The following is a 24,422-nucleotide window of genomic DNA, read 5'->3' on the forward strand; positions in this document are numbered from 1 at the left end:
CCATTACTGTGTAGCGTACAATACTTTTCCACTTCTCTTGTGTTATTTGTGTTACTGTTTCCTCTAACAATCTTTGAATTTCTGCCACAGTAAAGCTTTTGCTATTTGTTGCCACATAATTATTAATGTGTGCCCAAATCATTTCATTGTTATTAAATTGTCAGTGGTATGGTGGAAGCCTTAGAACCTTGTGGCTATGTTCTTTAGTACCTTGTCCATAACACACTTTCGAAGCTGTGGCTTATTTTTCTTTCCTATTTCCATGAGTTCTGTTTGCGTTACTGGCCGTGAGCATTGCCTGCAACTGGCTACAGTAGCCGCTACTTGCAGTAGCAGATAGATTTGGCAACGATGAACGGAACAGGAGGTGTGGCCATGCACACTGTTTGGCTGTTGTTGTTGTAGCAGCTCTGTGAAAGCTAGATGTCAATGGTTTTGTTGTGATCTGGGTACTTTTTAAATTGCTTATATAAACCAATTTGGACTCAGTTTTCCTCTCTGATTTTTAAATGTAATTCGTTTGCAAAGTGATTGTAATTGACTACATTTGCTTATCTCTTTAAAAACAGGAATCTAGAGTGACAATTGAATGTGTCATACCTCAGAAACACCATCGTACAGTAATGGGTGCTAAAGGACGCAAGGTCCAGTATATTACATCGGAGCATGATGTCCAGATTAAGTTCCCAGACCGTGATAACCAAGGTGAGTTGCATGATGATACTGTCTTTCCCTAGATCAGAACAAAGGTAACTTGACACTTGGGCGCAGAAAGGAGTGACAGTGTTGTTTTTCCATTTTTTGTGTGTACATTGTGGCTGTGATGAGGGTAACTGGCAGCTGTGTACACAGTAATTTCACATGCTCCTTATTATTGTGGAATATTTAGATCTCTCTGTAGTAACACCCTTATAACTTTTCTATGTGCTTTCACTGCCAGTCTCTTCTGTGCACTGAACATCTTTTCTGAGTAAAAGAGCTCACAATGAAAATTGATTGCAGTTATTTTACTTGTAAGAGCATAATCTGCACCTCACTCTTGTAGCAGCACCTGAAATAGCAGTGTTATGTGGCAGTGGTAAACAAAAAATATGTAATGTAGCAACATTCTGGTGATTGTTGCTATGGTAGGTAACATGGTGTCAATCATGTTAGGATCTAGGTATTAATTACAAGACAAAACTACAGCATTAATTTCACTTTTGATCTCTTGTCCAGCTACTGGCCGTTTGCTTCTCCTCCATTCTCTGAGTGAAATGATTACATTGATTTTGTTTATTTCATGTCATAGTTATTGGAGAATAAGAATATTTGCAGTAAAACTGCTGAGTATGGGACAGATCTGCTGATAGCCTTTCTGGATTTAGAGGAAGCATATATCACCACATCCAGAAGAAAAGTTTGGGAGATGCTAAAAAGAAAGGTAGAGGCAAACTGTGCTGAAGATAAAAGGAGAGGAAGAGAGAATAGAGAACAACATGGCAGTGCACTTCCTTGTTTCACACAATCTCCTTTACTATTCATATTGATGATGGACAATGTAATGACAGGACAGACAGGCTGACTGAAGTGTTATTTGCTGCTGATTTGATTGTGTGAGTGACAATGATGAGGAAGTACAGAAGCAATTATATACTGTTGGCCATTCAAAATGCAACTCAAAATAGATTTGGGAGACAATATGTTGTACAAATATCACATGATTTGAAATACAGCCCCGTGTGAAGTGAGGAAGGCGATGAAATTAGTATCGAGTGTTGCTGCCATTGCTGGCTATAACACCTGTTACAAGCCTCTGCATTGAGTCAGAGACTCAGGATGTTTTATTGTGGTATATCAGACAATGCTGCTTCCACATATTGCCAGAATTGATCAGGTGTAGCAGCAGGTGGCGTTACCCGGGCCAGTCATTCCATAGTCATCAAAGAGACGTTCTTGATAGATGAAAGATTTGGAGAACAGTGAGGCCAAGGCAGCAGTGCAATCTGATAGGTGATGGCGAGTCTTGAACATTGTGTGCCCATGCGTCTTCCTGTTTGGCTGTTGGGAAGCTATTATGATACAGGAGGACAACAGGCTCCAAGACTTCAGCGTTGCAACACTGGCTGGTTAATGTACCAGCAATGCATACTAACAAGGGAACCTCCCCATCGCACCTCCCTCAGATTCAGTTATAAGTTGGCACAGTGGATAGGCCTTGAAAAACTGAACATAGATCAATGGAGAAAACAGGAAGAAGTTGTGTGGAACTATGAAAAAAGAAGCAAAATATACAAACTGAGTAGTCCATGTGCAAAATAGGCAACATCAAGGAGAGTGTGTGTTCAGGAGCGCCGTGGTCCTGTGGTTAGTGTGAGCAGCTGCGGAGCGACCTTGTCCTTGGTTCAGGTCTTCCCTCGAGTGAAAAGTTTACTGTCTTTATTTTCGCAAAGTTATGATCTGTCCGTTCATTGACGTCTCTGTTCAATGTAATAAGTTTAGTGTCTTGCGTTTTGCGACCGCACTGCAAAACTGTGCGATTAGTAGACGAAAGGACGTGCCTCTCCAATGGGAACCGGAAGCATTTAATTGCAAGGTCATAGGTCAACCAATTCCTCCACAGGAAATCACGTCTGATACATTTTATACGACACTGGTGACGCCAAGAGCATCACATGACAGGAATATATGGTTGACCCACCTAACTTGTACACTTGGCGAATGGGTAAAGATTCTTCTACCTTTCCCAATTTAGGTTTTCTTGTGGATGTGATAACCACTCCCAAAAAAGTGATGAAAACATGACAGTTTGTCACATAAATTGCAACAAATTAATGCAACAGTTTCACAGTCGCGCAGTTTTCCCTGGGCTCTGTCAAAACATATGTTTTTAACGTTTTCAAATTTTTCCTTGTGTAATGTCAAGTCCTGCATATGTCCAAGCAAATCTGAACATGTCCTGGAATTTTGGAGAGCGAAGTTGATTATGTGTGAGTGCCTGAACTTTAATTGTTTGAAAATAAAAAAAATTAAAGTTTTCACTCGAGGGAAGACTTGAACCAAGGACCTCTCGTTCCACAGCTGCTCGCGCTAACCTCGGGACCACGGTGCTCATGTTCTTAGATTATCCTAAGTGTTGCCTATGTTGTGCATGGAATTCTCAGTTTGTATATTTTGCTTCTTTTTTCATAGTTCCACATAACTTCTTCCTGTTTTATAGATTTATCTGTGTTCAGTTTTTCAAGGCCTATCCACTGTGCCAACTTATAACTAAATGAGGGGTAAATGAGGGGGGTGTGATGGGGAGGTTCCCTTGTAAGGGGATGCAAGAGTGGAGTCCAATACAGAAAATGTAGCATGTATTTTCGGCGAATTTCACATGTGAATTTTTGTTTACAAAAGACTAGACCTACAAATTTAAAAGATTGTCAAACTAACGTGCTTGAAGATAAAGCCTTAATACTTGGAAATTGACAGTTAAATAGAAGTATTGATTGGAAAGCTTTTTCATTGGAATGTTGGTGCAAAAGCATACTTCAACACTTATTTTTGTTCCCAAACTGGTCATTTCTTGTTTTCTTCTCTTTGCTGTATTTAAGCTTTCAACAAATGTTGTTCCTATTGAGAAGCAGCATTTTCTGTCCCCATGAACATAGTACTTCTGATTCAAGGTGTTTCTCGACATTATTTTTCTTTTCTCACCCAAATTGATTATTACAGAATCTATAGACTATTGAATTCAACCTTTAGTGGGCATTCATAACCGTGCAACACATACTTAATAACACTAATAACACTACAGAGAGAACTGACAACGTACCTGGCATAGAAAATAACTTTATTTGCACTTGAGGGGAAGACTTTGGCTTGATAGTATTATGTTCACAAGTTTTGTTTTCTATTCGCTGTTGTGAAGAGTGCACACACTATAAACTGGTTTTTGTTTTTCTCCAAAAGCAGAACTAAACATGGTCAAAGGTATACCTGTTGCCTTCTGGTGGTGTGAGGGTCGTAACTGAACTCCGTAATGGAATGGAATTAGTCTCGTCACTCATTTCAAAATAAGAAAAGGAAACAATGAGCAGTGCACACTACAATGCATTTGGTGAAGTCCACTGCCCAATTGGTTGCTGAGATTGGCAGTATTGTGAACGAGGAAGATCAGGCCCTACCTCTACCAGTAATCAACATGGCCACGTTTCAAAATGCTCACTACCTAAAATTGTCACATTAAAGTTTCTGCATTATACTGACTTCCGAAGTTCAGCAACCAGGCATGTGTGTTTTTGTTTTAGGATGCAAGTCTCCACAGCAGAATCCTACATTGCATTACATGATGTGTATCTTATACAGATGAGTCATTTGTGCCCAACTGGTATGGTGCCAGAGCATAAAGTGCACTTATACATCATTGCATTTATATTTTCAGACATGTTACTAAGCACATTCTCTCCCCAAATTAGCCTTTGCCATATGGTGTGCAGTACAAGTAACTGGAAATGGGTTACATATTGCTGGAAATATTTTAGTACATCTGAAAATGCAACCTCAGTTTTGATTTGATGATTGGACATGCCACCTAGTGGATAGTAGATGTACTGACATTGGTTTCAATGTTGTCCTCCTACAGATAGTAATCTGGTATGATTACCAGAATGCCATCTGTGTCTACCCTTTAATAGGGAATGCTCACAGCTAGAAAGCTCAGTGTCATGCAAAAGTATGAAGCAAGCATTAACGATGAAGAGCGATGTGGATGGCCAAGCATTGTGGGTCACGATTTGTTCAAAGACCTGGTGCACAACAGTGTTTGACAATCACATGGAACTGTGGGAGGGTGTGACTGCTAGAAGCCTCAGGCGGCAAAAGTTTATAACAGTGGAAATTCAAAGCTTATTCACTGCTATTGTAAGTGCCTAAATTTGTGTGGTCACTATGTTGAAAAGTAGTATTTAAGTGTCACTTTCATATGAATAAAACATTTTTATCTATACTTTCAAATCTACCTTCTGGATAGCCCTCATAATATTTATTTATTGCAAATTAGATTTTTTTCAAGTAGTCAGAGCCCAGTTACCAACATCTTCAATCGTGGAACTGGAATTCCATTTTCTTAGAGTGAACAATGTATTTAGAATAAAGCATGTATTGTCACAGCATTGTCTGCATATTTATTTGGCTGTTCAGGATGTGTGTGGAATGTGAGGGAAGCAACTAAATCCTGATGAAAATACCCATGGTTTGTTTGCCAAGATCAATTTCGTTTCACAGTGTATGAAGCAGTAATCTTATATTCCTCATCTCTTGCATACTGCAGGCCTCAAACTTTGGTTGAATGGGGGAGCATAGTGGTTAGCACACTGGACTCTTTCGGGAGGACAACTATTGAAACCCCTGTCCAGTGATCCTGATTTAGCTTTCCCATGATTTCCCTAAATTGCTTAAGATAAATGTTGGGTTGGTTCATTGTAAAGGGCACAGCAGCTTTCCTTCTCCATCCTTCCCTAATCCGAGCTTGTGTTCTGTCTCTAATCACCTTGTTGCCGACAGGACATTAACCATTAATTTATTTGTCCTCCTCCTCAGGTGTTGTCCTGTTGGATGTCCCAGAAATGAGTGCTGCTGTCTCTTTTTCTCCCTTTTGAGGGAAACAAATTTTTTTGTGCAGTAGACATTCAACCAGTGACTAGAATTGTGATGATCATTATTTTTTAAGTACTGTACGGAGCTTGTGCAGTTTCAGGGATTGGTTCCTGATGTTGTTTCTTCCCTACTGTTGATTAGTCATATTATGGCACACAATACTAGGTTTTGAGAAAAAGTTTTTTTCTGTTTTATTTAAATGCAATGTTGGAATGTGGTATGAGCTTCACACTAATTTCATGTATATAACAGGAGGAAGCAAAATATTAGCAATATTTTTTATGGGAATTACAGATTAAATGTACAGACGTGTGAAAATACCAATGTTGCTTGTCTTGGTTGTCTAATTAAAGTATCTAGTTTTGTCGCACTCCTGGCCACTGTCCTTTCCCCCACACCTTTCCTTGGAAATTTCTTATATTACAAGGTAGAAAGGTCGCAGTTGATCTTAACTCTTCACTGTGCTGCATTGTAGATGTTCAAAGCAAGGGTTTGATTCTAATTTCATCATTGTTCTTGATATTTAACACTGGAAAGTGCCTTGCAGATGGATAGTGTTGCTTTATGAATGTAATTGAAAAGAATCTACCATTAGAATGAGCTGCTGAGCATATGATGCTACACTGTGTAGCACTGTCAGTCTGGCACACACTGATCTTTTCTTTGTTGGTGGTGTTGATAGTTGTAAGCAGGAATATGTGAATGTAAAAAATATATAGTGCTTCTATAATCTTTGGAGAATATACAGCTCACTTCAGCTTGTGTTTCTGCTAATAAATGCACAAGTACTAAACAAAGTTTGTTTGTATATGTGTAATAGTGCATAGTACTGCTCCTATCCACACTCAAATAGTGACATTAGTGTTTCTTTCATTCTGATTTGTTGTAGTTTCTTATGCTAGTTAGAGTTTTGTAATGAAGTTACTTGTGTTTTGAAAAAGGACAATGCAAAGTGATGTCTTATGAAGAACTTAAAGCCCTACAATGTCCGTCTGACAGTGAAGATGGCTTAGATTTTGATGATTTGGATGAATATCCTACTAAAACCAAATGATCTGGAATCTGCAGATAATGACAGTGAGCCTGAGACTACTAGAGGGGCTACTCATACACAGTCTGTCCCACAGAAATACAAGATGTTGGTTGTTTGAAGTGGACATGCCTTTCTTTATTCAAAATAGTCCTCTTGTGAGTCAGTACACAATTGGGAGCACGAGAAGAATTATTCAAAACAATTCTGATAGTCAACAATTGGAATTGCCTTCAGGAGCATTGTCGTGAGCTTCTGGATATCGGAAATTGTGTTGAAACACTGTCATCTCCTCACCATTTTTAGTTTGGGAAATAGCCAGAGGTCACATGGAGCCAAATCTGGGAATAAGGAGGGTGATCAAGTGCAGTGATACTTTTTTGAGCCAAGAAATGGCGTACAATCTTGATTTTGTGCACCAGAGCATTGTCGTACAACAAACACCATGCTCCTTGGTTACGGTATTTGAATCTCACCTGAACAGTCCTCGTCCATAAACGAGTTAGAACATTCGAATAATAATGTGCATTCACCATCTGACCTTCTGGAGTGCATTCCTTTGGAATCAAAGAAAACTGTGAGCAGTGTCTTAACATGACTTACCTGCATTTGTGCTCTTTACAGTTCTGGAGATTCTGGACCTTTCCATATTGAGCTCTCATGGTTTGTAAGTGGCTTGTACTGGAAACATCGCATTTCATCATCTTTTACGATGCATGACAAGAGGTCTGGGTCCCCATTGGGCGACTGTTTCATTTCTCTGCAGTGTTCCACTTTGCACTGTATTTGATTGTCCATGAGTGAGTGGGGTACAAAGCAACAACAGAGCTTCTTTTTTCCCAAAATTTTCAACTACAGTGCAATACACAGTTGGTTTGGGAATTTTAGTGAGCTCCTCCAGTGAGCTCCTGGTAGATGCACAATGATCATTTCGAAGCATTTCAACTTGAAATGTCATTGATGCTCTGGGAAGTATATCGTCTCTCTTTGCCATCACAAAATGCTGTATACCACTTAAAACTGTTTTTACGACTCATTGCTTCACTACTATAAACAAACTGTATCATTTAAAAAGTCTCTGTGGCACACTCACCCACTTTGAAACAAAATTTAATGTTTGCGCATTGCTCCATTTCTCTTTTCATGACTGAGGGTCAAAACATAGTTAGTTTTGTTTATTACAAATGGAATACCAAACAGTAAATTTCAAAACAAAGAGGAGTTCAAGAAAGTAATATATGGATATTTTGAGAAATACATTACTACTGTTGACAAAGTGGACATTTTGTCCATTTTGCATAAAGACAATGCTATTTTCTGTTCTCTCTCTACTTTTGTCAGTGAGTTACCAAAATATGGAGTGAAAAGATTTGATAGAAACAGGAGAAAGCAGATTAGTACCATGTCCTTCTATTGTTTCTGTTTACAACTCTCATATGGGAAATGTAGATTTATCAGATAGCAACATTGGCAGATGTCATATAAAGATCAGGTACAACAATGGTATTTACATTTGTTTTTCTGTCTGATTAATGTAAGTAGTTTTTGGATTTTCTGCAGGAGGATACTCACTGAAAGAAATACTTCAGACATGCCAATGACCCATTAGTAGTTTTGAACTGAATCGGCTCACGCTCATTGCCAGATTGGTCCGGGAACAAAAAGAGAGATCGACCAGTTAGCATAGATCCAATATAGATCAACAGGCTTAAATGAAAGGGAACATTGTAACCTCCAAAGGATATAGTATGTTGTCGTCGTTATCTTTAGTCTTGAGACTAGTTTGATGCTGCTCTCCATGTTACTCTATCGTATGCAAGCTTCATCTCCCAGTACCTACTGCAACCTACATCCTTCTGAAACTGCTTAGTGTATTCATCTCTTGGTCTCCCTCTACGATTTTTACCCTCCATGCTGCCCTTCAGTACTAAGTTGGTGATCCCCTGATGCCTCAGAACATGTCCTACCAACCGATCCCTTCTTCTAGTCAAGTTGTGCCACAAACTCCACTTCTCCCCAATTTTATTCAATACCACCTCATTAGTTATGTGATCTACCCATTTAATCTTAAGCATTCTTCTATAGCACAACATTTCAAAAGCTTCTATTCTCTTCTAGTCCAAACTATTTATCGTCCATGGTTCACTTCCATACTTGGCTACACTCCATACAAATACTTTCAGTAATGACTTCCTGACACTTAAGTCTACACTCGTTGTTAACAAATTTCTTTTCTACAGAAATCCTTTCCTTGCGATTGCCAGTCTACATTTTATATCCTCTCTACTTCGCCCATCATCAGTTATTTTGCTCCCCAAATAGCAAAACTCCTTTACTACTTAAGTGTCTCATTTCCTAATCTAATTCCCTCAGCATCACCCGACTTAATTCCACTACATTCCATTATCCTTGTTTTGCTTTTGTTGTTGTTCATCTTATATCCTCCTTTCAAGACACTGTCCATTCCTGCTCTGCTCTGACAGAATTACAATGCCATCAGCAAACCTCCAAGTTTTTACTTCTTCTCCATGGATTTTAATACCTACTCCAAATTTTTCTTTTGTTTCCTTTACTGCTTGTTCAATATACAGATTGAATAACATCGGGGAGAGGCTACAACCCTGTCTCACTCCCTTCCCAACCACTGCTTCCCTTTCTTACCCCTCGACTCTTACAACTGCAATTTGCTTTCTGTAAAAATTGTAAATAGCCTTTCGCTCCCTGTATTTTACCCCTGCCACCTTTAGAATTTGAAAGAGAGTATTCCAATCAACACTGTCAAAAGCTTTCTCTAAGGCTACAACTGCTAGCAATGTAGGTTTGCCTTTCCTTAATCTTTCTTCTAAGATAAGTCGTAAGGTCATTATTGCCCCACATGTTCCAACATTTCTACGGAATCCAAACTGATCTTCCCCGAGGTCGGCTTCTACTAGTTTTTCCATTTGTCTGTAAAGAATTCGCGTTAGTATTTTGCAGCCGTGGCTTATTAAAATGACAATTCGGTAATTTTCACATCTATCAACACCTGCTTTATTTGGGATTGGAATTATTATATTCTTCTTGAAGTCTGAGGGTATTTCGCCTGTCTCATACATCTTGCTCACCAGATGGTGGAGTTTTGTCAGGACTGGCTCTCCCAAGGCCGTCAGTAGTTCCAGTGGAATGTTGTCTATTCCGGGGGCCTTGTTTCGACTCAGGTCTTTCAGTGCTCTGTCAAACTCTTTTCGCAGTATCATATCTCCCATTTCATCTTCATCTGCATCCTCTTCCATTTCCATAATATTGTCCTCAAGTGCATTGCCCTTGTGTAGACCCTCTATATACTCATTCCACCTTTCTGCTTTCACTTCTTTGCTTAGAACTGGGTTTTCATCTGAGCTCTTGATATTCATACAAGTGGTTCTCTCATCTCCAAAGGTCTCTATAATTTTCCTGTAGGCAGTATCTATCTTACCCCTCGGGAGATAAGCCTCTACATCCTTACATTTGTCCTCTAGCCATCCCTGCTAAGCCATCCCTGCTAAGCCATTTTGCACTTCCTGTCGATCTCATTTTTGAGACGTCTGTATTCCTTTTTGTCTGCTTCATTTACTGCATTTTTATATTTTCTCCTCTCATCAATTACATTCAATATTTCTTCTGTTTCCCAAGGATTTCCATTAGCCCTAGTCTTTTTACCTGCTTGATCCTCTGCTGCCTTCACTACTTCATCCCTCAAAGCTACCCATTCTTCTAATGTATTTCTTTCCCCCATTCCTGTCAATTGTTCCCTTATGCTCTCCTTGAAACTCTGTACAACCTCTGGTTCTTTCAGCTTATCCAGATCCCATGTCCTTAAATTCCCACCTTTTTGCAGTTTCTTCAGTTTTAATCTACAGGTCATAACCAATAGATTGTGGTCAGAGTCCACATCTGCCCCTGGAAATGTCTTTCAATTTAAAACGTGGTTCTTAAATCTGTGTCTTACCATTATATAATCTATCTGATACCTTCTAGCGTCCCTCCATGAGCCATGGACCTTGCCGTTGGTGGGGAGGCTTGCGTGCCTCAGCGATACAGATAGCCGTACCGTAGGTGGAACCACAACGGAGGGGTATCTGTTGAGAGGCCACACAAACGTGTGGTTCCTGAACAGGGGCAGCAACCTTTTCAGTAGTTGCACAGGCAACAGTCTGGATGATTGACTGATATGGCCTTTTAACACTAACCAAAACGGCCTTTCTGTGCTGGTACTGCGAATGGCTGGAAGCAAGAGGAAACTACAGCCATAATTTTTTCCGAGAGCATGCAGCTTTACTGTATGATGGCGTCCTCTTGGGTAAAATATTCCTGAGGTAAAATAGTCCCCCATTCGGATCTCCGGGTGGGGACTACTCAAGAGGATGTCATTATCAGGAGAAAGAAAACTGGCGTTCTACGGATCGGAGTGTGGAATGTCAGATCCCTTAATTGGGCAGGTAGGTTAGAAAATTTTAAAAGGGAAATCGATAGGTTAAAGTTAGATATAGTGGGAATTAGTGAAGTTCGGTGGCAGGAGGAACAAGACTTCTGGTCAGGTGAATACAGGGTTATAAACACAAAATCAAATAGGGGTAATGCAGGAGTAGGTTTAATAATGAGTAGGAAAATAGGAATGTGGGTAAGCTACTACAAACAGCATAGTGAACGCATTATTGTGGCGAAGATAGATACGAAGCCCATACCTACTACAGTAGTACAAGTTTATATGCCAACTAGCTCTGCAGATGACAAAGAAATTGAAGAAATGTATGATCAAATAAAAATAAAAATAATTCAGATAGTGAAGGGTGACGAAAATTTAATAGTCATGGGTGACTGGAATTCAGTAGTAGGAGAAGGAAACGTAGTAGGTGAATGTGGACTGGGGCAAAGAAATGAAAGAGGAAGTCGCCTGGTAGAATTTTGCAAAGAGCACAACTTAATCATAACTAACACTTGGTTCAAAAATCATAAAAGAACGCTGTATACATGGAAGAAGCCTGGAGATACTGACAGGTTTCAGATAGATTATATAATGGTAAGACAGAGATTTAGGAACCAGGTTTTAAATTGTAAGACATTTCCAGGGGCAGATGTGGACTCTGGCCACAATCTATTGGTTATGAACTGTAGATTAAAACTGAAGAAACTGCAAAAAGGTGGGAATTTAAGGAGATGGGACCTGGATAAACTAAAAGAACCAGAGATTGTACATAGTTTCAGGGAGAGCATAAGGGAGCAATTGACAGGAATGGGGGAAAGAAATACAATAGAAGAAGAATGGGTAGCTTTGAGGGATGAAGTAGTGAAGGCAGCAGAGGATCAAGCAGGTATAAAGACAAGGGCTAGTAGAAATCCTTGGGTAACAGAAGAAATATTAAATTTAATTGATGAAAGGAGAAAACATAAAAATGCAGTAAATGAAGCAGACAAAAAGGAATACAGACGTCTCAAAAATGAGATCGACAGGAAGTGCAAAATGGCTTAGCAGGGATGGCTAGAGGACAAATGTAAGGATATAGAGGCTTATCTCCCGAGGGGTAAGATAGATACTGCCTACAGGAAAATTATAGAGACCTTTGGAGATGAGAGAACCACTTGTATGAATATCAAGAGCTCAGATGAAAACCCAGTTCTAAGCAAAGAAGGGAAAGCAGAAAGGTGGAATGAGTATATAGAGGGTCTACACAAGGGCAATGCACTTTAGGACAATATTATGGAAATGGAAGAGGATGTAGATGAAGATGAAATGGGAGATATGATACTGCGAAAAGAGTTTGACAGAGCACTGAAAGACCTGAGTCGAAACAAGGCCCCCGGAATAGACAACATTCCACTGGAACTACTGACGGCCTTGGAAGAGCCAGTCCTGACAAAACTCTACCATCTGGTGAGCAAGATGTATGAGACAGGCGAAATACCCTCAGACTTCAAGAAGAATATAATAATTCCAATCCCAAATAAAGCAGGTGTTGATAGATGTGAAAATTACCGAACTAACATTTTAATAAGCCACGGCTGCAAAATACTAACGCGAATTCTTTAGACAAATGGAAAAACTAGTAGAAGCCGACCTCGGGGAAGATCAGTTTGGATTCCGTAGAAATGTTGGAACACGTGAGGCAATACTGACCCTACGACTTATCTTAGAAGAAAGATTAAGGAAAGGCAAACCTAAGTTTCTAGCATTTGTCGACTTAGAGAAAGCTTTTGACAATGTTGACTGGAATACTCTCTTTCAAATTCTGAAGGTGGCAGGGGTAAAACATAGGGAGTGAAAGGCTATTTACAATTTGTACAGAAACCAGATGGCAGTTATAAGAGTCGAGGGGCATGAAAGGGAAGCAGTGGTTGGGAAGGGAGTGAGACAGGGTTGTAGTCTCTCCCCGATGTTATTCAATCTGTATATTGAACAAGCAGTAAAGGAAACAAAAGAAAAATTTGGAGTAGGTATTAAAATCCATGGAGAAGAAGTAAAAACTTGGAGGTTTGCTGATGGCATTGTAATTCTGTCAGAGCAGAGCAGGAATGGACAGTGTCTTGAAAGGAGGATATAAGATGAACAACAACAAAAGCAAAACAAGGATAATGGAATGTAGTGGAATTAAGTCGGGTGATGCTGAGGGAATTAGATTAGGAAATGAGACACTTAAGTAGTAAAGGAGTTTTGCTATTTGGGGAGCAAAATAACTGATGATGGGCGAAGTAGAGAGGATATAAAATGTAGAGTGGCAATGGCAAGGAAAGGATTTCTGTAAAAGAGAAATTTGTTAACGAGTGTAGATTTAAGTGTGAGGAAGTCATTTCTGAAAGTATTTGTATGGAGTGTATGGAAGTGAAACGTGGACGTTAAATAGTTTGGACAAGAAGAGAATAGAAGCTTTTGAAATGTGGTGCTACAGAAGAATGCTGAAGATTAGATGGGTAGATCACATAACTAATGAGGAAGTATTGAATAGGATCGGAGAGAAGAAAAGTTTGTGGCACAACTTGACCAGAAGAAGGGATCGGTTGGTAGAACATGTCCGGAGGCATCAAGGGATCACCAATTTGGTATTGGAGGGCAGCGTGGAGGGTAAAAATTGTAGATGGAGACCAAGAGATGACTACAGTAAGCAGATTCAGAAGGATGTAGGTTGCAGTAGGTACTGGGAGATGAAGAAGCTTGCACAGGATAGAGTAGCATGGAGAGCTGCATCAAACCAGTCTCAGGACTGAAGATACAACAACAACAACAACAACAACAACCTTCTAGTATCTCCAGGATTCTTCCATGTATACAACCTTCTTTTATGATTCTTGAACCAAATGTTAGCTATGATTAATTTATGCTCTATGCAAAATTCTAATAGACGGCTTCCTCTTTCATTTCTTACCCCCAATCCATATTCACCTTCAATGTTTCCTTCTCTCCCTTTTCCTACTCTCGAATTCATGTCACCCATGACTATTAAATTTTCGTCCTTCTTCATTACCTGAGTAATTTCTTTTATCTCATCATACATTTCATTAATTTCATCATCTGCAGAGCTAGTTGGCATAGAATCTCGTACTACTGTAGTAGGCAAGGGGTTTGTGTCTATCTTGGCTACAGTAATGCGTTCACTATGCTGTTTGTAGTAGCTTACCCACAATCCTATTTTTTTTATTCATTATTAAACCTACTCCTGCATTACCCTTATTTGATATTGTATATATAACCCTGTATTCACGTGACCAAACGTCTTCTTCCTCATTCCACTGAACTTCACTAATTCCCACTATATCTAACTTTGACCTATCCATTTCCCTTTTAAAATTTTCTAACCTACCTGCCCAATTAAGGGATCTGACATTCCACACTCCGTTCCGTAGAGCGCCAGTTTTCTTTCTCGTGATAATGATGTCCTCTTGAGTAGTCCCCGCCCGGAGATTCGAATGTGGGACTATTTTACATCCGGAATATTTTACCCAAGAGGACGTCATCAACATTTAACCATACAGTAAAGCTGCATGCCCTCGGGAAAAATTATGGCTGTAGTTTCCTCTTGCTTCCAGCCATTCGCAGTACCAGCACAGAAAGGCCGTTTTGGTTAGTGTTAAAAGGCCATATCAGTCAATCATCCAGACTGTTGCCTGTGCAACTACTGAAAAGGTTGCTGCCCCTGTTCAGCAACCACACGTTTGTGTGGCCTCTCAACAGATACCCCTCCGTTGTGGTTGCACCTACGGTACGGCCACCTGTATCGCTGAGGACGCAAGCCTCCCCACCAATGGCAAGGTCCATGGTTCGGGGGGGATATAGTATTAGATGCCTTTAATCACTGGTCAGTGTAGAGTTAGAAGAGAACAACATGCAAATGGCCTAACTGCAAAGGCTATACCGTTGTCATGTGTGAGAAAACAAAAACTGGCTTCTCACATTCCATAGTATCTTGAAACATGCCATCCATCCATTTTTGATACCATTAATTCTATCATAACTGCTGTTCATTTGGTGATTAAAACTATGTTTTTATTCATAACAAATGTTAATTCATGATGTAAATTTCACACAGTTTTGCACAAGTGCACAAGTTTCACATAGTTTAAGAAAATTATTTCTTCCCAGACTTAAGAATGCATTATTTTTTCAAAATAGTCCTTAAATCCTCTAACGATTTTTGTATATAAAATTTAAAGGATGGTTACAAGGTATTCTTAAACACAGTGTGTGAATAACAATTCTTCTTGTTCACTGGATATGATCAAGCTTAACAAAATACCAACTTTTCAAAACTAAAGTCACCAGACATTCAACAGGAGTTAAAAGATGCAATTATTGATTATTTTTCTTGGATATCATCTGTGGTATGAAATGAAAGATTATTGAACTGCTAAATTTAAAAACTTTCTTATTTCAGGCTGTAAAAACATCGCAAGATTAATAGCCATTGTAGGCTGTCAAGATTAATAGCCATTGTAGGCTGTCAAGATTAATAGCCATTGTAGGCTGTCAAGATTAATAGCCATTGTAGGCTGTCAAGATTAATAGCCATTGTAGGCTGTCAAGATTAATAGCCATTGTAGGCTGTCAAGATTAATAGCCATTGTAGGCTGTCAAGATTAATAGCCATTGTAGGCTGTCAAGATTAATAGCCATTGTAGGCTGTCAAGATTAATAGCCATTGTAGGCTGTCAAGATTAATAGCCATTGTAGGCTGTCAAGATTAATAGCCATTGTAGGCTGTCAAGATTAATAGCCATTGTAGGCTGTCAAGATTAATAGCCATTGTAGGCTGTCAAGATTAATAGCCATTGTAGGCTGTCAAGATTAATAGCCATTGTAGGCTGTCAAGATTAATAGCCATTGTAGGCTGTCAAGATTAATAGCCATTGTAGGCTGTCAAGATTAATAGCCATTGTAGGCTGTCAAGATTAATAGCCATTGTAGGCTGTCAAGATTAATAGCCATTGTAGGCTGTCAAGATTAATAGCCATTGTAGGCTGTCAAGATTAATAGCCATTGTAGGCTGTCAAGATTAATAGCCATTGTAGGCTGTCAAGATTAATAGCCATTGTAGGCTGTCAAGATTAATAGCCATTGTAGGCTGTCAAGATTAATAGCCATTGTAGGCTGTCAAGATTAATAGCCATTGTAGGCTGTCAAGATTAATAGCCATTGTAGGCTGTCAAGATTAATAGCCATTGTAGGCTGTCAAGATTAATAGCCATTGTAGGCTGTCAAGATTAATAGCCATTGTAGGCTGTCAAGATTAATAGCCATTGTAGGCTGTCAAGATTAATAGCCATTGTAGGCTGTCAAGATTAATAGCCATTGTAGGCTGTCAAGATTAATTGCCATTGTAGGCTGTCAAGATTAATTGCCATTGTAGGCTGTCAAGATTAATTGCCATTGTAGGCTGTCAAGATTAATTGCCATTGTAGGCTGTCAAGATTAATTGCCATTGTAGGCTGTCAAGATTAATTGCCATTGTAGGCTGTCAAGATTAATTGCCATTGTAGGCTGTCAAGATTAATTGCCATTGTAGGCTGTCAAGATTAATTGCCATTGTAGGCTGTCAAGATTAATTGCCATTGTAGGCTGTCAATTGTGCAAAAATAATCAGTGTTTATGGTATAAATCGTCTGTTACATCGTAATTAATGTAATATGAAAGCATTGGAGAAATCTCCTATTTTGCTTGTGTTCCTTATCTCCATTATCCAATTTTTTCCTTCCATTACATTTAGTTCTATCAGTGTATATATGTTGCTTTTCTATGTTTCCATTGTTGTTAATTTGGAGAATTTTAGTTTTTGCACTATCAAGGATTTTTAGTATATTTAACTTGGACAGAAGGACAGTGAAGTTAAAACATGATGTCTTGCTTGGATTGTGTATTGCAAACTTTTATTTTTTGACGTATTTGTCTGCTGAATATTTCAGAGGAATACATTGGCTACAATGGTCAGCAGAATGGAGAAGTGGAGGAAACTCCAGTTCGTAAATGTGATGTCATACTCATAACAGGAAAAAAGGAAAACTGTGAAGCAGCAAAACAGGCTTTACTTGACTTGGTTCCTGTTACTATTGAGGTAGGTGTAGCTGTGTTGTGCTGTCTTCTAATTTTTATCTCTTGTTGACCAACCAAAGAATGGTCAATAATATTCTCTCTCAAAATTTATTTCACATACTGCCTTCTACTCATATTCTATTTGATACATGTGTTGAAACAGTTGATACAAATTTTGAGTGGACATGCAAACAGCAGAAGTAGAAAGAAGCTTGAAACACAGATTTTACTGACATTCATTGGAATTCATTTTCAAAGAGCCATTGTGGAATGTAGGAAAATTAGAACTCTACTTGAGGATCTTCCCCATATGCAGCATAATGCCTTTTTACATGTTTTTTTTGAAGTGGCGCTTTAAAAAAAGGAAAACATTGACTTTAAAGAGCAGTAAACATTCCTTTCTTCTTACTGCATAATTGTAACTTTGTGTGTGCAGGTGGACATGCCCTTTGACTTCCATCGATCGATCATTGGAACAAAAGGCCGTGATGTTCGTGAACTTATGGACAGATATGATGTACACATCGTTCTTTCCCCAGCTGATCAACATTTAGACGTTATAAAGGTTAGTGTAATCTGAAACCATGCCATATTACTGTTGCATTTCATTTTGTTTGTGTTGATCATTGTATCTTGCACATAAGATGTTAAACAGGAGAATCAATGCACATTTGTAGCTAGAAATTAAAATAATTTGTCATGTAGTGGTGGTGTTGGTGGTGAGGGGCATATCCTTGACAAGAGATAAAACCCTTCAAATAATTGAATTAAATAAATTAAATGATATGTATTAACTTATGCATAAGTTAAGAAAATAATAAATGGATTTATTAATGATGTATTTAAAATTGGTTATTTGTTTGTGGATGTACTTAGCATTTATCAGGTAAAAGGATACACAACAGAAATAGTGCAGTGTAAGTCACTGTTTGACTCTTAAGCAGTTATCTCTGGTTTCTGTAGCATAAACATGCATCTTTTCTTGTGCATGCGTGTGTGTTTTCTTGTGCCATGTGGCAGTGTAACTTAATTCTGAATACAATAATTCCATGATTGGTGAAACATGAAAATTTTCAAATTGCAGCACTTAAGTTTTCCACAGCTACAGTAAAACTCCTTTTTAATGAATTTCTGGGTACCAGAGACTTTTTTCTTAAACTACATACCCTGCAAAATGCTCAATTTCATTATCTCAAGGAATGAATTAGACTTCTGCATAAGTTACTTGATGTAATACAACAAAATGAATGAATGAATAATTAATGCCCAAGTTCAGATGATGCAGGTGGTTTGTGCTATTAGCAGGCAGAAAATTAACAATGTTTAGAAGAAATAATCTTGTGTTTGGATGCATAAGGTCCCCTGCTGCACACATATTTGCATCTGAGTTTTTTAGAAACTGCCCTCATCCATGCATTAATGTTTTCTGAACTGAAGTAGTTAGTGTTGTGATGGCAAGCAGTCTAGAGTACTCTCACCACCGATACAGCAGTGGGAGCCTAGCATTGGAGCCTACCACTGTGTTACTGCTTGTGCAGCGCAAAATATTGTACCTATCAGTTCTGAAGTAGGAAACCTTTTAGATGCAAACATATTGCCTGTTCTGAAGAGAAACATAACCCTTGCTGTTATTAAAAGTAACTGATTTTTGACATCTTCATACAGACTGCAGGCAGGCTTCTGGCCTCGGTCATTCACACTGAGTGTACACGTGGTTCTCCCACAGCAGGGTCTGAGCAGATACACACATATGGTTTTGATGATTACCAAAAGCTCAAGTGTTTGTAGTATTATTGAGCCCCTTATGGAAATGTTCCCAGAACCACATTGTGCGCTTGGTATGTCTGCTGAGGGGCCTAATTTGAGGTGTGGAGGTGGCCCTCTCTGTGGCTATCGAACGTGCAGGCGAAGATGTAGGTCCACCAATGACGTCTGTCACTTGGGTTCCGAGGTGATCCTCAGTTCGTATAGGTAGCTGACAAAGGTGGTGGAGACTGCTGGCCTCACTTGCAGTATGCAAGAAGGCCATGAAACTTGTGACATTGTTCTCAGAATTGGTCGGGTCTTTTGTTTTGAAGTCGAATGGAGTGTCTCAACTAAAGGATCCATAATTTCTGTGCTGATCTTGGTTGCAGATTTCTGGATCTGTTATGGATTCAGGAATTGTAGGGCTTCCCTTGATAGGTAAGGGGTGAACCACACAAAGGAAGCATTTATGAGAGTAGTGGTTTTTAAGCCTAGGTGATCTTTTGAGGTCCTCTCGTGAATGCTTCCCAGTCTATAATCAGAGGGTGAAGTCGGACCACTCTATAGACACACAGACCTTCAAAATTTTAACAGTAAATTGCCGAAATACTTGTAAAAAAAGTTCGTGATTTCACACACTTCCAGGAAAGTTGTCATGCTCAAATTATTCTGGGAACCTAGAGCTAACTGACTGAAATCCAAAGACTTGAAGTATAAAGATCTGAAATATTTAGCGAGGCATGTAGTGTATATGTGAAAGACAGATTAGGTGCCACAGGAGGGGAGGGAGGGGGGGGGGGGGGGAGGTAATTGAATTTGACAAAAAATATTGTCTGTCGAGGTCAAAATTGAGTCTGACTGAAGTTATCTGGTTACTTGTAATAGGTGTAGGTGAACACAATTTCACATATTTTTATCAGCCACCCAATTCTGCTGTGACAGTTTTAGATTCATTCAAAGTAAATCAGTGTTCAGTCCCGTGGAAATACCCAGAATGTACAACGTTAGTTGGATGAGACTTTAACATGTCGAGTATTTGAGGTGTGTGTGTGTGTGTGTGTTTTTTGTGTGTGTGTGTGTGTGTGTGTTTTTTGTGTGTGTGTGTGTGTGTGTTTTTTGTGTGTGTGTGTGTGTGTGTGTGTTTTTTGTGTGTGTGTGTGTGTGTGTGTGTTTTTTTGTGTGTGTGTGTGTGTGTGTGTGTGTGTGTGTGTTTTTGTGTGTGTGTGTGTGTGTGTTTTTGTGTGTGTGTGTGTTTTTGTGTGTGTGTGTGTGTTTTTTTGTGTGTGTGTGTGTGTTTTTTTTGTGTGTGTGTGTGTTTTTTTTGTGTGTTGTGTGTGTGTGTGTTTTTTTTGTGTGTTGTGTGTGTGTGTGTTTTTTTTGTGTGTTGTGTGTGTGTGTGTTTTTTTTGTGTGTTGTGTGTGTGTGTGTTTTTTTTGTGTGTTGTGTGTGTGTGTGTTTTTTTTGTGTGTTGTGTGTGTGTGTGTTTTTTTTGTGTGTTGTGTGTGTGTGTGTTTTTTTTGTGTGTTGTGTGTGTGTGTGTGTTTTTTTGTGTGTTGTGTGTGTGTGTGTTTTTTTGTGTGTTGTGTGTGTGTGTGTGTTTTTTTGTGTGTTGTGTGTGTGTGTGTGTTTTTTTGTGTGTTGTGTGTGTGTGTGTGTTTTTTTGTGTGTTGTGTGTGTGTGTGTGTGTTTTTTTGTGTGTTGTGTGTGTGTGTGTGTGTTTTTTTGTGTGTTGTGTGTGTGTGTGTGTGTTTTTGTGTGTTGTGTGTGTGTGTGTGTGTTTTTGTGTGTTGTGTGTGTGTGTGTGTGTTTTTGTGTGTTGTGTGTGTGTGTGTGTGTGTTTTTTTGTGTTGTGTGTGTGTGTGTGTGTTTTTGTGTTTTGTGTTTTGTGTGTGTGTGTGTTGTGTTTTGTTTTTTTGTTGTGTGTGTGTGTGTGTGTGTGTTTTCGTTTATTGCAGGTGCTATTGATAGGCAGTCTTGTGAGGTCTTCACTTTCAAATGCAGTTTTTGGAAAATTGTCTTGTGCGGCTGGTTCAACAAACCGTAGTTGTCAGCTGTGACAGTGAACGGATATCATTTAGTTCCAGCAGTATGATGGATGTAGAAGAATTTAGGGTAAATTTTAATTGGATTGTAAATTGCATTCTGGAGATGTACGTGCCGAGTAAGTGGATTAAGGATGGAAAAGAAACACTATGGTTTAATAACAAAATTTGGAAAATGCTGAGGAAGCAGAGACCAGTTGAACTTTCTGTTCAAAAAAGAACACTCAATAGACGACTGGGGAAAGTTATTAGACATTTGTGCACCTGTTGAAATATTGATGCATGAAGCATACAACTACGACCACCATCATACCTTAGCAAAAGATCTTGCCGAGAAACCAAGAAAAACACCGGTCCTATGTAAAGTTGCTAAGTGTGTCAAAGGCATCTACCCAGTCAGTCGTTCATCTGTCTGTTATGGCAATAGAAGACAGCAAAACAAAAGCCAAAGTTTTAAATTTTCTGTTCAACAAATCATTCTTGCAGAAGAGTCATACAAACATACTAGTGTTTGTCTATCACACAGACTCCTGTTTGGAGGTAATAGGTATCCCTGGTGCTGCGAAGCAACTGAAAGAGTTGAAAACAAACAAGTCGCTAGGTCTAGATGGAATTCCAATTTGGTTCTACAGAGAATACACTGCAGCATTGACACCTTACTTACCTAGCATCTATCGTGAATTTCTTGCCAAGTGTAAAGTCCCAAGCAACTCTAAAAAATAGAAGACTCATGTGTATAAGAAGGATCAAAAAGGCTGACCTGCAAAATTACAGACCAATATCCTTAACATTGGTTGGCTGCAGAATTCTTGAATGTATTCTTATTTCAAATATAATAAATTTCCTTGGGGCAGAAAAACTGCTGTCCACAAATCGGCACAGATTGAGAAAGTATTGCTGGTGTGAAACTTGGCTTACACTTTTCTCACATGATATTCTGTGAACCATGAATGAAGGGCAACAGGCATCTTCAGTGTTCCTAGATTTATGGAAATCATTTGACACAATGCCCCACTGTAGTCTGTTAATGAAGGTATGAACATACATAACAGATCCTCAGATATTTGAATGGGTTGAAGACTTATTGATTAATACAACCCAGTACATTGTCCTCAGTGGCGGATGTTGTTCAAGACAAGGTTATTCAGGAGTGCCCCAAGGATGTACGATAGGACAGCTTTTGTTCTCTACGTACACAAATGGTTTGATGGGCAGGGCAAGCAGCAACCTTGGGCTGTTTGTTGATGGTGCTGTGGTGTATAGAAAGGTGTTGATATGTTACCAGTAGATATTATAAACATTTGAGTATTCTTGAGTTCAAATGGCAATCACTGGAGGAAAGTCAACATTATTTTCATGAAGCTCAGTTGACAAAATAAAAAAAAGAAATTGGCATTTGAAGCTGACTTCAGAATGATTCTACCACTGCCAATGTAGATTTCACACCACAAAGATAAAAGGCAAGAGAAATTAGAGCTCATGCAGAGGCATACAGGGAGTTGTTTTTCCCTCACTTTATTTGCAAGTGAAACAAGAAAGGAAATGACTAGTAGTGGCACAAAATACTCTGCTGTGCACTACATGGCAGCTTGTGGAGTATGTAGATGTACACACAGATGCAAATACCGACTATAGAGATCTGTGCCATATGTGAATTTCACAACTTTTTGGAAGAAGATAAGGGACTTCAAACTTCTTGTTAAGAGGTAAGTGTTGATGGAGAGGAATGCTGTTTCTTGACACTTTTAGAGAGCGAACACAATGTGATACAGAACTATAGAAACAGGCATTGCTGAATGTGGTATTTTGTAAATAGTATTCATTGATTTTAAAAGGCTTTTTATTATAATAAATGATAAATTTGGAACTTTTGGAAATTTTATTTGTTAAAAAATTAATATAACTCTGACTGATTAAAATTAAGAAGATATTTTTGACATGGCAGCTTTAGAAAGCTGTAGCGTAAATGAATTTCATTTTTAATTATGTTTTTTGTAGGAGATAGACTTTAAAGTGACTTTCTATTGCCACAGAGTGGAGCACTATGGCTACTGTTCGCAGTCTCTCTCTCTCTCTCTCTCTCTCTCTCACTCTCACTCTCACTCTCACTCTCACTCTCACTCTCACTCTCACTCTCTCTCTCTCTCTCTCTCACTCTCTACACACACACACACACACACACACACACACACACACACACACACACACACACACAAATCACTTTTAACTGTGCCCCTTTTTGTCCATCAGTCACGAAGAGTTGTTTATTATGTCCTTCCAGCACCTTGGAGTGCCAGAAATTGCCACTTGAGTTGGTTTGTATTAGTTAGACATGATTCATCTATATTAAAAGAGGAAAAGAGTTACTGATTGTATAAATTATTTGCACAGTAACTGCAAAACTTTGTCCAAGAGCCTCAGTCATCATTGTCATCGTCACTACCTCCTATTGCCTCACAGTATTCCTTCACAAACACTTCACTCCTCTCACTTGCAGACATCTAGGATGTGGAGGTCAGGATGTTATCACTAGAAGAATCAGTGCCACATTTTCAATAATGTTTTGTATTCTACTGTATTTTTCTTCTAGAACAATGTAGTCTTCAACAGCAACTGATGTACCACAGCTAGCCTTCTTGAAGCAACTTCCTAAGTCTGCCGTGTTACACTCTTCCAGGCAGCAACAAACATGGCTAGCTAATTTAATGGGAAATCTCATAACTTCCTTTCTTTCAAGGCATGAAATTGATTTCTGCACTGCTGCTACTATGTATTTGGCTTTGTCAGTGTGCATTAGGTCCAGAAGCCACAGATGCTTCTGCAGTTCAGAGGAAGGAACACAAAATTACAGTCCTCAGTTATATCCTTAGTAAGGGCCTGTTGACTCACAAGGACAAGATAACATTTGATGTTTTTTGGGACAACTGGGCATTTTAAATTTTCCTGTTACTATTGGGTACAGCATTTTTTTTTACCTCAGTGATTTTTTCTACTTCAGCAGAATATGTTTTTGCAAGAAGTAAATTATAAAAATGCTTACTTCATCCTGTTGAAAATATCTCTAGGCTCTTAACCCTGTCTGTCATGGCAATGTAATGTTATTCCAATAGTTCACACTTTCCTAATCCAAAGACTCACTTTCTCTACTCTCTCTGTGCTTCTCTTGTTTCTGCATACAGAAATGCTATCACTTTTTATTCCTTAAGCCATTCTAAAAGAATATTTTTCACATCACTGAATGTTGACATGCAAATATTCTTCCTTATGCACCCAGAGGAACTGATAGCTTCAGCTTTTAAAAACGTTTCCTTGTTTTTGAGTTTGCTGCACAGTGGAAAGGGCACAATGCTTCGCCATGTCAGAATGTATTATGTTATGACTGGCTCAGACATTGTGGTTGATCACCAGCTGTCGCTGAATTGTAAACTTTCTGTATTTGGAGGTCATA

The 24,422-nt window shown here is 38.9% G+C and overlaps 1 protein-coding gene across 3 annotated transcripts in view; it reads left to right on the top strand.

Annotated features, from left to right (window-relative positions):
- LOC126355052 (vigilin) overlaps positions 1–24,422 on the top strand; it is a 171,106-nt gene that overhangs the window by 119,113 nt on the left and 27,571 nt on the right. For all 3 annotated transcript variants that reach the window (XM_050005206.1, XM_050005207.1, XM_050005205.1), the window contains exons 16-18: positions 570–705; positions 17,060–17,208; positions 17,623–17,751. In XM_050005206.1, the coding sequence (XP_049861163.1) occupies positions 570–705; positions 17,060–17,208; positions 17,623–17,751 (414 nt within the window). The remainder of the gene's footprint in view (positions 1–569; positions 706–17,059; positions 17,209–17,622; positions 17,752–24,422) is intronic.

This window comes from Schistocerca gregaria, chromosome 3 (genome assembly GCF_023897955.1).
Source record: "Schistocerca gregaria isolate iqSchGreg1 chromosome 3, iqSchGreg1.2, whole genome shotgun sequence".
Lineage (NCBI taxonomy): Eukaryota > Metazoa > Arthropoda > Insecta > Orthoptera > Acrididae > Schistocerca > Schistocerca gregaria.